Raw genomic sequence first — 10,614 nt, 5'->3', positions numbered from 1 at the left:
AAGAAAGAAAGAAAGAAAGAAAGAAAGAAAGAAAGAAAGAAAGAAAGTTCTTGCTGCTCTTGCGATGAAAAAAGTTCAGACGCCAGTACCCATGTTGGATGCTCCTAACTGCCTGTAATTACAGCCCCAGGCACCTAACAGCCTCTTCTGGTACTTCTTCTGGTACTGCATTCACATGCACATAGCCAAACACACACACACACACATACATTCACACATACACATATATGCATAAACACACACATATACACACACATACATACACACAATTTTTTTTAAATAAATAGTGACTACCAGAGTCTGGGAGATTAACTTTAAAGAGCCTTGAATTAATTCATATATACAGAAAACTCTGTATCTCACTAAACAACGAGTTAAACATGCATCCGTTTACTTAATTTAGACCAAAGTGCTTAGAAAAATGCTCAATTCAAAGCCAGAACATTAAAATAATTGTAATGGGGCTGGAGACATGGCTCAGCCTCTAAAAGTACTTGCGACTCTGAACCTGAGTTCAGTTCCCAGCTCAAAACCATCTATAACCTCAGTTCCAGGGGATCTGAAATTCTCTTCTGGCCTCCAAAAGCACCTAGCACACACATGATACATAGACATACCTATAGGCAAAACACCTATACACATACAACCAAAATAAATACATCTCAATAAGATAATAGTCATAATAACTTGCTTTTTTAATCAATTTTTCTAATTCTATTGAATTATGCAAAACTCAAAAACTAAAACACCATTTTCCATAAATGTATTGAAATGGTTCAAGAACAGTTCAGCAAGGGCTGGGGAGATGGCTCAGCAGTGAAGAGTCCCGGATGCTGCTCCGGGGAGCTAGGCTTCGTTCCAGACACCACATACATCACATGGCAGTTCACAACCGTTTGTGACTAGTTCCAGGGGATCTGCTATCCTCTTCTGGCCTCGGTGGGCACTGGGCATGCAGGCAATACTCATGCATATAAAAAAATGAATTAAAAAAGAATAGCTTAACATTATAGATTCAATTAATATCATTAAGTGTGTTAATAGGAAACAGGGGAAAGATTAAAACACCTCCAAAGGCTGAAGAGACGTGCAATACAATTTAACAGCTGTGGGTGATTGCTTTTGACCATTCACTGAATCAGAAATAAAATTAAACTTCCTTTACATCCTGATCAGGTAGATACACAAATTAGAAGTTATTGCTAGGAATTATATTAAGCAGATAAAAAGAACATGATCAAATCATAAGAAAAGAGATTGCCCTCTCTCTTCTTCCTGACTTTAATGGGGACATCTAATCTACTTATTTATCATTCACTGTGGTGAATTTGAGACAATATTATAAAAACAACAAAAAAAATGCTAGTTTACAATTTAGAATTTAAGATAAAGGATGTTCAGTATTTTAAAATTGTGAAATTTCACAGAAAACAAATCAAAGGGGGCTATTTAAAAAAAATCAGATGCTTAGCATACGGATTACAATCAGCAAATGTTATCTTCTTAGAAAACACTCCAAATAGCTCAAAAATCAGCTAAAACTCCATTTTGAAAGACAGAATAAAAATACTCAAAGAATAGTGCAGAATAATGTCTCTCTTATGATACAAAATCTTCAACACTGTAAATAACAAATCAAATAAATCATATCCAGTAATATAAAAAATGGATTACACCATAACCAAATGGCTATTCAAGCTGGGAACGCATTCAAAATGCAACCTGAGGCTGATAAGATGGCTCAGCAGGTACAGACAGATGCTGCCAAGCCAAACAACATGAGTGTGATACCAAAACCCACAGAGTAGAAGGAGAAAACCAGCTTCTGAAATTGGTCTTCTGTGTGTTCCATAGCAGGTGCTCAAATACACTCAATGTGTGAGTATGCACATGCACACACAAATAATAAAGCAACAAATATCACCCAAGAGCTCTCAACAATATGTCAACTTGAACAGTACTGTCGTAATGACACCACCAGTTGATATGCCAACATGTACAGGAAATTTCCACATGCTGGTAAATGGCTGATAGAAAAGGAAGAACCAGTTTCTTCAGGTATGAGGTCTCACACAGGTTGTCCATTTGAGTGGTGTGGTGGTTTGAGTAGGAATGCCCCCACAGGCTCATAAATATGAATGTTTGTTCATCAGGGAATGGCTCTACTTAAGAGGGATAAGAAGGTGTGGCCTTGTTGAAGTGGGTGTGGCCTATGTTGAAGAAAGTGTGTTACCAAGGATGGGGTTTGGAGTTTCAGAAGCCCAAGCCAGTCCCAGTTCACTCTGTTCCTGCTGCCAGTTACCTCTCCAGCACCATGTCTGCCTGCATGCCACCATGCCCCCTTCCATGATGACAATGGGCTAAACCAGCTCCAATTAAATGTTTTCCTTTATAAGAGTTTCTGTGGATACAGTGTCTTTTCATAACAAGAGAACACTGACTAAGACAAATGGTCAGTCCAGGATATACATAAAAAGAAGTTTCAGTCAATTCATGTAATACAGCATTTCAGTAAAAACTACTGATAATTTCAATAGACACAGAAAGAGAATGTGAAAAGTATCAATACCCGTTCATAATAAAAGCACTTCACATGAGGGAGAAGAAGGCAGCTCTTCAACCTGACCAAGAACACTCTCAGAAGAACCTTCCAACTAGTTAAGAGCATCTGTGAACAGCACATTTAACAAACTCCATGCTGAAAATGCAGAGCTTTCCCTCTAAAATCAGTAACAGGATAGCAATCGTGTGTTTTGACTCCTACTTTATATTGTGCTTGAAAGCTCCAGCCAAGTCAAGTAGACAAGGGGACAAACTGAAAGGCACCAAGATAGGACAGGAAGAAAACAGGATGATTTGCACACAGTATGATCTCACATAGAGAAATTGTAAACAAAATGTAACTAAAAAAAAAAAAATGACCTTGTAAGGCTTCAGAATGCAAGATTATTATATAAAATTCATTTTATTATATAAAAGCCATGAAGAACCACAGGATTAAATTACAAAAACAACTTCATTTACAATGATATCAGAAAATAATTAAGGATTAGGAGAGATAGCTCAACAGATACAAATCTGAGTTCAGTTCCCGAAAACCATGGTAGCTCACAACCATCTGTAATTCAGTTCCAGCAAATCCAGTGCTTTCTTCTGGGCTCATGGGCACTGAACATATATGTGGTTATAGACATACATTCACTCAAAGCACACATACACATTAAATAAATAAACACTTTTTAAAAATACTTAGAAATGAATTTTTAGTCAGAAAAAATAACACTCTGAAAACTATTTTAAAAAAGAAAAAATCTTTCGATTAAAAATGATCAAAAAAAAGCTATCCCATAATTTTGAATCAATTGCCTGATGCTGTCATGTTATGCAAGTAAGGCACCCTGAAACTGATTCATGAATTAAACATCATCCCTGTCAAAGTCTCCACTGACTTCTTTACAGAAATTTTCAGGCTAGTCCACATATGCACGTGTACATTCAAGGAGAAGAACCAAGCAATTGTGAAAAGTAGAATGAAGTTGGTTCCTTGCAGTCTCAGCTACCAAACTTACAACAAAGCTATAGCAATCAGGATATTACTTCCACAATGATCAACAAATGAGATGGACTGAGAGGTCAAAATTAAATTCTCACAATTATGGTTAATTTACCTTCAAGAAGGATGCTAAAGTAACTCACTATGGAGAAAAAGAGACACAATGACATTGGGACAACTTATGTCCCTGAGCAAAGCATGAAGTCAAACACTTAACCATCCACCATCCACAAAATTTACCTTAAAATATATTCAAAATAGGGCAGAAAGAAACACTATCTTTACTGTTGTAACCACTGGTAGGTGCACATGATCATGAAAACAAGCTTCCACCCACACTCCTAAAATGAATCCTAATTGATTTGTTGGGTTACAAAATTAAAGGCAGAAATATAGAGTTGAGGTGACTGGAAGAAGAAAGGGTTAACAGAAGTGAGGGGAAGGCAAGAGGCTGGCAGAGATGAATGTGTTTGAAATACATAACATATGTGTATGAAAACATCTTAGTAAAACCCACTATTACATATAACTAACATGCACTAATAAAAACATTTAAAACATCAAAGAACTAAATGTAGGACCTAAACCTACAAAAATCTTCTGAAGAAATCCTGAGAGGGCCTCGAAGTGGCCTTAGCTCAAGCTATGCTTTCTCGGCTATGGCATCAAAAGCACAAACGATAAAACAAAACCAGTTACCATCACTTTCAAACTTTGTACCTCGAAGATATCACCACATAAACAAAAAGCAACACACAGAGTGAGGGGGGAAATGTCACATGTCTGATTAGAGATTTGTATCTACAACAATAAAGAACCATTACAAATCAATTACAAAAAGACAAATGACCCAATTAGAATTGAGCAAGTGATCCAAACAGACATCTTTTCAAAGATATGCAAATGACCAAACAGAACAGGAAAAGAAACTCAACATCATTTACCATCAGGCAAATGTGGTTCTAAAATACAACATAGATCATGCCATGCCCATTTGACAGCTACAATCAAAGAGAAGGATAATTGCCAACGTGGACAAGAATGTGGAAGAGTTGAGCCCCTCATATACTGCTGGTGGGAATGTGAACAGTGCAGCTACTTTTTTGAAAAGGTGTTTTTCTTTATTTTATGTATATGAATGTTTTGCCTTCATACACGCATGCACACACACATGCACATGGACACACACATGCAGGCATGCACACACCGAGTGTATGCAGTGATCATGCAGGCAAGAAGAGGGCGTCGGGTCCCCTAGAACTGGGGTTACAGGTAGTCATGGGTCACCATGTGGGTGCTGGGAATCAAATCCTCGTCCTCCGGAGGATCAGCCAGTGCTCTTAGCTGTTCTGCCACAGTGTGTGAGTTACTCATGAAGTTGAACACAGTCTCCATCTGGGCCAGAAGGGTCACTAAATGTGAATCCAAGACAATGAAAACATAAATCTTGTATGACAATGTTCACAGCAGCAACATTCAGAATATCTGGTTCAAAAGAAAACTGCTAGCTTTAAACAACGCACTAAAAAAACAGACTGATGGCACTACATGAATAAATTCTGGAAACACTATATATAACCAGTCAGGAATCATGTGGAGGGTTGCTTTCTTTCTATGCAATGACCCACATAAGCAAATCCATAGGCAGAAAGTAGACATGAGGCTGCTTAAGGTTAGGGTGGGAGAGTCTCAGGGGAGACTGAGAATGGCAGTGGCCCTTTGTAGGGATTAGAGTTTCCAGAACTAGTGTACAATCAATGCACAACTTTGTGAATATACCAAAGCCTCGGGATGAAATGAGAACTAAGAATTCAATAGTTCCCAGTAAGGAGGCTCATTATATCCCAATTACAGCAACCTAGTTAGTTAATCCTCATACGTAACACAGTGAGCATTACACAAATGGGAACCACAGAAGAAACATGGTGTCTACCTTTCCCTCCAGTGATCCACTCATCACATTTCTGGACCCCTTGCTATTGGATAAAGAGCCCCAAGTTGATGTTCTTGCTATTATACCTGCTCTAACGGCCTGTTGACAGTTGGTGGCTTCTCTGGGAAGGAGAGTCAGTTTTCTTTAAGGGTGAGGCCCCTGGTAGGTAGACCATGCTCTGTGGATGGCCCCACATCCATGTGCATATGACAGCATAAATCATTATTAGTGGGGTACAAAAAAATAGATACCAAGTTGGGAGGGTATTAGGTGGATCTGAGGCAATTAGGAGGAGGAATGAGAGTTAATATGATCAAAATACACATGTATGAAATTCTCTAAGTATACTATATTTTTAAATGTCCTTGTTCAATGTCTATAGAACATTGTCCCTCTAGACACTCTTATTCTAATAAATAATGAAAACAACCTAGAAAAGATAATAGATTCTTTCTGGTAAAGACATCCTTTGGGGAGACTACTAGGAGAAAATGTTAATTCCTAAAAATCCAGTATTATATACTCTCTGTTTTATCACATGTTGGGTAGATTTTAATCTTTTTTAAGGGTAGAAATCAAGCCTTTTGTGTTACCCTTGGCTACTGCAATAGAAATCTTCTTGTTGACGCCTCCTGCTTTGCCTTGCTTATACTAGGCAAATGTGGGAGAGGGAACAACTAAATCCAGGGGGCGGCTCTCTTGCCTATTCCTTTATGTTTGTTTTGTTAAGTCTATGCCTGGGGTTTCCTACTGCTATGAAAGACGAGAGGCAGCCTCTCAGCTCGGGAACTGTCAGCTCGTTAGGGGTCTGCTATGGACATAGGAGAAGAAAGGCGGCGCTGAAGCCCTGCCTCAGCGCACGCTATTTAACACCTTTCCTAAAACACAGACATTTTAATCCGAAAGAAAAACCAAGCAGCTAGAGCTTAAGGAAAGGAAAGATTTCCTGTTGGAGAATGACAACACATGTATTGTCCTTTGTGGTTCTAGAGCAACTACACTAATTAGATTCTTGTCTGCATCTTATGGACAAGGAAACTGCACTCAAGGTACAAGATGGCAGATATCACAAAGCTGGGACACCAGCCCCTGTCAGACCAGCTCTGAAACTCCCAGCCCACATCCTTCTTGCCTGCTTTGGGAAGCTCTCCTCTGTGTTTGTGACAAGCAGCTGAAGATATGTATCCACTCGTAGGCATTTGTTTCTTCTGCCTGCTACCATGGAGCCCCTCACCTTCCTGCCCCATAAAGTCAGAGAGGAGCAAGAAAGAATTCAGCCTTTCCCTGCTCAGGAAGCTGAGACATGGTTTGACACCCCAATTTCAGGATATAGTGCACCTTGGAATTACCCATATTTCTCACAGAAACACAAGTTACCTTACATGGACCTAGCTATTGCTCATAACGTTGACAAAATTCACCCATGATTCCCATGAATCAGAGTATACTGCAAACCTCGAGGCTGAGAACAAACTTAACCATTAAAAACAGACAGACCAACTGGTGAACTAGAGAGATGGATCAGCTGCTCTTGCAAAGAACCCAACTTCAGCTCCCAGCACTCATGTCAGGTGCTTCAAACTGTAACTCCAGTTCCAGGGGATCCAATACACTCTATTGGCCAGGCATGTAATACACATACATGCACAAACCCCACACTCAGATACACATACATGCATAAACTTAAGAATAAAAACAGCCCAACCATCCCCTCACACCTAGCTCCTGACACACGGCTTGAGAAGCAGCTTTGCCTAGTAAGTATAGCTCTGTCTTTACATCAGAGAAGCTTCATTTTGCAGCAGATGGAGAATTTTACAGAAACACACACATACACACACAATCAGTCAAAATACAGAGAACAATTGACTATAGAGTTCCTGTCCCTGGGTGATACATCTGCAACACAAGCCCTACAACTGAAGGCTCAAAGAAGCATCATGGAAGAGGAAACACAAAGAGGTCAAAGATGCCTGCTGCAAGATGGCCAGGCTATAGAATCAACTTACGAAAATCAATAGCTTTTCCATATACCAACAACAAACACGCTGAGAAAGAGATCATGGACAAACTCCCATTCACAATAACTTCAAAGAAAATAAAATATTGAGGAATAAACCTAGCCAAGGAGATGAAAGACCTATATAATAAAAACTTTAAACCTCTGAGGAAAGAGATAAAGAGACCAGAAAATGGAAAAATATCCCATGCTCATGGATTGATAGAATTAATATTGTAGTAGAAATGACCTTTCTCCCAAAAGCTATTTATAGGTTCGTTGCAATCCCAATCTCATTCTTCAGAGGAATAGGAAAAAAATTCTTAAGATGTATGTGTATGTGTGTGTGTGTGTGTGTGTGTGTGTGTGTGTATGAATATATATATATATATATGAAACCACAAGACTCCAAATAGCCAAAGCAATCATGAGCTCAACAAATGACAGGGGTGATTTATTCTGTGTGTAACACATGTCATGAGTGCAGGTGCCTGGGTACATGCCTGCCACAGCACACATGCAGAAATCAGATAACAGCTTGCACGAGCTGGTTCTCTCTTTCTGCCGTGTGGGTCCAGAAATCAAACTGAAGTTGTCAGGCCTGAGGGCAGGTGCACACTGAGCTATCTCACCACATTCGCTTTTTCTCTTTATATGAGCATCATGTTCTCTGAGACCTTCTTTGGCTAGCACAGCCCTAAATAAGACTGGCCCTGGTTACCTTTATTCCTTCAAGACAAGCTCCTCACACTGCATCCACAGAGCAACCTGTCCATGCTCCTTACTGGCTCCTCTGAGCCTCAGATAGTCAGCTTAACATCCTGACGTCAAGTTCAGTTTCCATGGAAACACGCAAGGGAGGCCTACAGAAAGTTGCTAAATACAAGTGATTAATGTGTTTGATGACCTGAATATGCTATGTAGGATGTGGTTTTGTACAAATAAAGGAAATTAAAAGAAAGACTCAAGAGCGGTCTTTGAAAAATGAGTTCACATTCATTTTGCCCAAAGTGAATTCTCGCTGCAAAGTACATTCTAACAGTAATGTTTTCAACAGACACTAGGCCTCTGGTGGCTCAAGGGTTCCATGCATGCCCCAGCTCCAGACCCCAAGGCATCGTATCTAGTCCTTTCAATCTAAATAGACCTTTGAAAGTATGAAGAGCCTTCTTTAACCAGGAATGGTGACACACACCTGAATTTTCAGAACAGGAGTCAGAGGCAGGAGGATCATCAAAAATTCACAGCTAGTGCAGTCTATATAGTAAGTTTCAAATCAACCAAGGGTATATAATAAAACCCTCCCTCTCAAAAAATAACTTAATCAATCAACATAAGAAAGGGTTTCCCACCTGTGTTCCAGCTCTCGGATGGACAGTATCACCCCTGAGGTGGAAGGCTTCTGCTGCACCGTGGCCAAGAAGGTGAACTCGCTCTTATTCCGGAACAACTGGATCAGCTTCTCACTTACATGAGGGGCCGAGTGGATCTCTCTCTGTACATCTAAGGGTCAAGAAGGAGGCACAGGAGAAGCCGAGTGTGAGTGAAGAGGAGAGGTCCAGAAAACAGGAGCATGGGAAGGGCAAGAAAAGAGGGTCAAGTTACAAGTGAGGCATTTAAAAGCCCAGATTGCTTTTTTCCCTCCTCTTCTCTCAATTGCTTCCATTTTCTGGCAACATTCATCATCCCACATAGCTACGTTCATTCAACAAAAACCCTGCAAATGCTATCTCTGTCACTGTGTCCACTTGTCACTTTGACAAGTCAGAATAGGCCAGACAGTGGTTTTCTGACATAAATTTTGATGGAATAATGAGCAATTTAGCCTTCTGAAAAAATTGATAAGAGTCTCTATAAATAAGGTTGGAGGTTGTTAGGAATGTGGGGTACTGAGAGTCAGAGAATCTCAGACCTGGTAGGACCCAAGATTAACTAATAATCCTCAAATTCTATATTCCTCATGGACTCAGCTTCCTCCTCCCCAACATGAATCCAGAAGCCCTGTCCTTGCCTGGTACCTAGCAGAAACCCACCACAGACAACTCCACCTTTGCTTAAAGAATAAAGACAGTACACACTAGCAATCTATAAGTGTGCTTGGAATAACTCTGTAAACATGAGATGGATGACATTATGAAATATTCATTAAGTTTAAGAGCACTGTACATGCCTAGAGGTGAATGAAGCCTTTTAGTCCTGCTTCTGCCTAGGAGCCTCTGTCTCCAACATCAGCACACTGAGGCAGAGGCATCCTCATCACAACCTTCTACGTGTTAGATCATCATTTCACACTCATCTCCCAGCATCAGAACTAGCCACCAAAGGACCAAATCTGGGAATGAGATTCTGGAGGAGGGTGAGTGAGCATCAAAAGCTGTTTGGCCACTTAAAGAATGCTTCTATGGGGTCTAGACAGGATAGCTCAATGGTTAAGGTATCCATTGTTCTTATAGAGGAGTTGGCTTCAATTCCAAGTATCCACATGGCACTAACAACCATCTGTAGGCCAATTCCAGGGGATCCCAGGCCCCCTTCCAGCTTCCATACGCACTGTGTTCACATAGTGCACAGATGTCATGTAGGCAAAACACCCATACACATAAAGTAAGTAAGTCTTAAAATGGAAAAAAATGCCTCAGTGTCTTCTACAAAATCACACCTGAATTTGAGATATCTTCAACTTTTATTAAACATGGTACCCATTTATTTATTTATCTTGCAAACTAGAGAATATTAGCCAAATTTTATTTATCATTAGTACTAAACAAAATTCTTCTTCATCTAGATTTATTGCCAAAAAAAAAAATTTCTGAGATGAGTTTGTCTGTTTTTTCTGTCCTTTTTATTCATTCAGGAGAAGTCATAAGGTTGGAAGTAGCTGCCTGGAGAACCCCTTCCAGATGCCAAGAGTGGGCCCACGGGAAGAGGGCTGTGGTCAGCCAGCACTGCCTGCTCTGTAATGGGAGCACTCACACTGCACTGTCACACCAGCTATGAGTCCGCTCACTTCCCTCTGCCTTGCCCTTGGGTATGTGGCCCCTGGTCAAAGGCCTCCATATTAAAATTAGCAGCCAAAAGTTTTTTCTTAAGCAACAGATTCACATACAGAATTCCCCACTCACTGTGTCC

The 10,614-nt window shown here is 40.1% G+C and overlaps 1 protein-coding gene across 2 annotated transcripts in view; it reads right to left on the bottom strand.

Moving 5' to 3' along the window:
* The window catches only part of Nell1 (neural EGFL like 1), a 950,996-nt gene that overhangs the window by 837,546 nt on the left and 102,836 nt on the right, over positions 1-10,614 (bottom strand). For both annotated transcript variants that reach the window (XM_055608364.1, XM_055608365.1), the window contains exon 3: positions 8,838-8,988. In XM_055608364.1, the coding sequence (XP_055464339.1) occupies positions 8,838-8,988 (151 nt within the window). The remainder of the gene's footprint in view (positions 1-8,837; positions 8,989-10,614) is intronic.

The sequence above is a fragment of the Psammomys obesus genome, unplaced genomic scaffold (assembly GCF_907164565.1).
Source record: "Psammomys obesus unplaced genomic scaffold, mPsaObe1.curated_primary_1811, whole genome shotgun sequence".
In the NCBI taxonomy this organism is placed as follows: Eukaryota; Metazoa; Chordata; class Mammalia; order Rodentia; family Muridae; genus Psammomys; species Psammomys obesus.
This window is presented reverse-complemented; position numbering and strand designations above follow the sequence as displayed.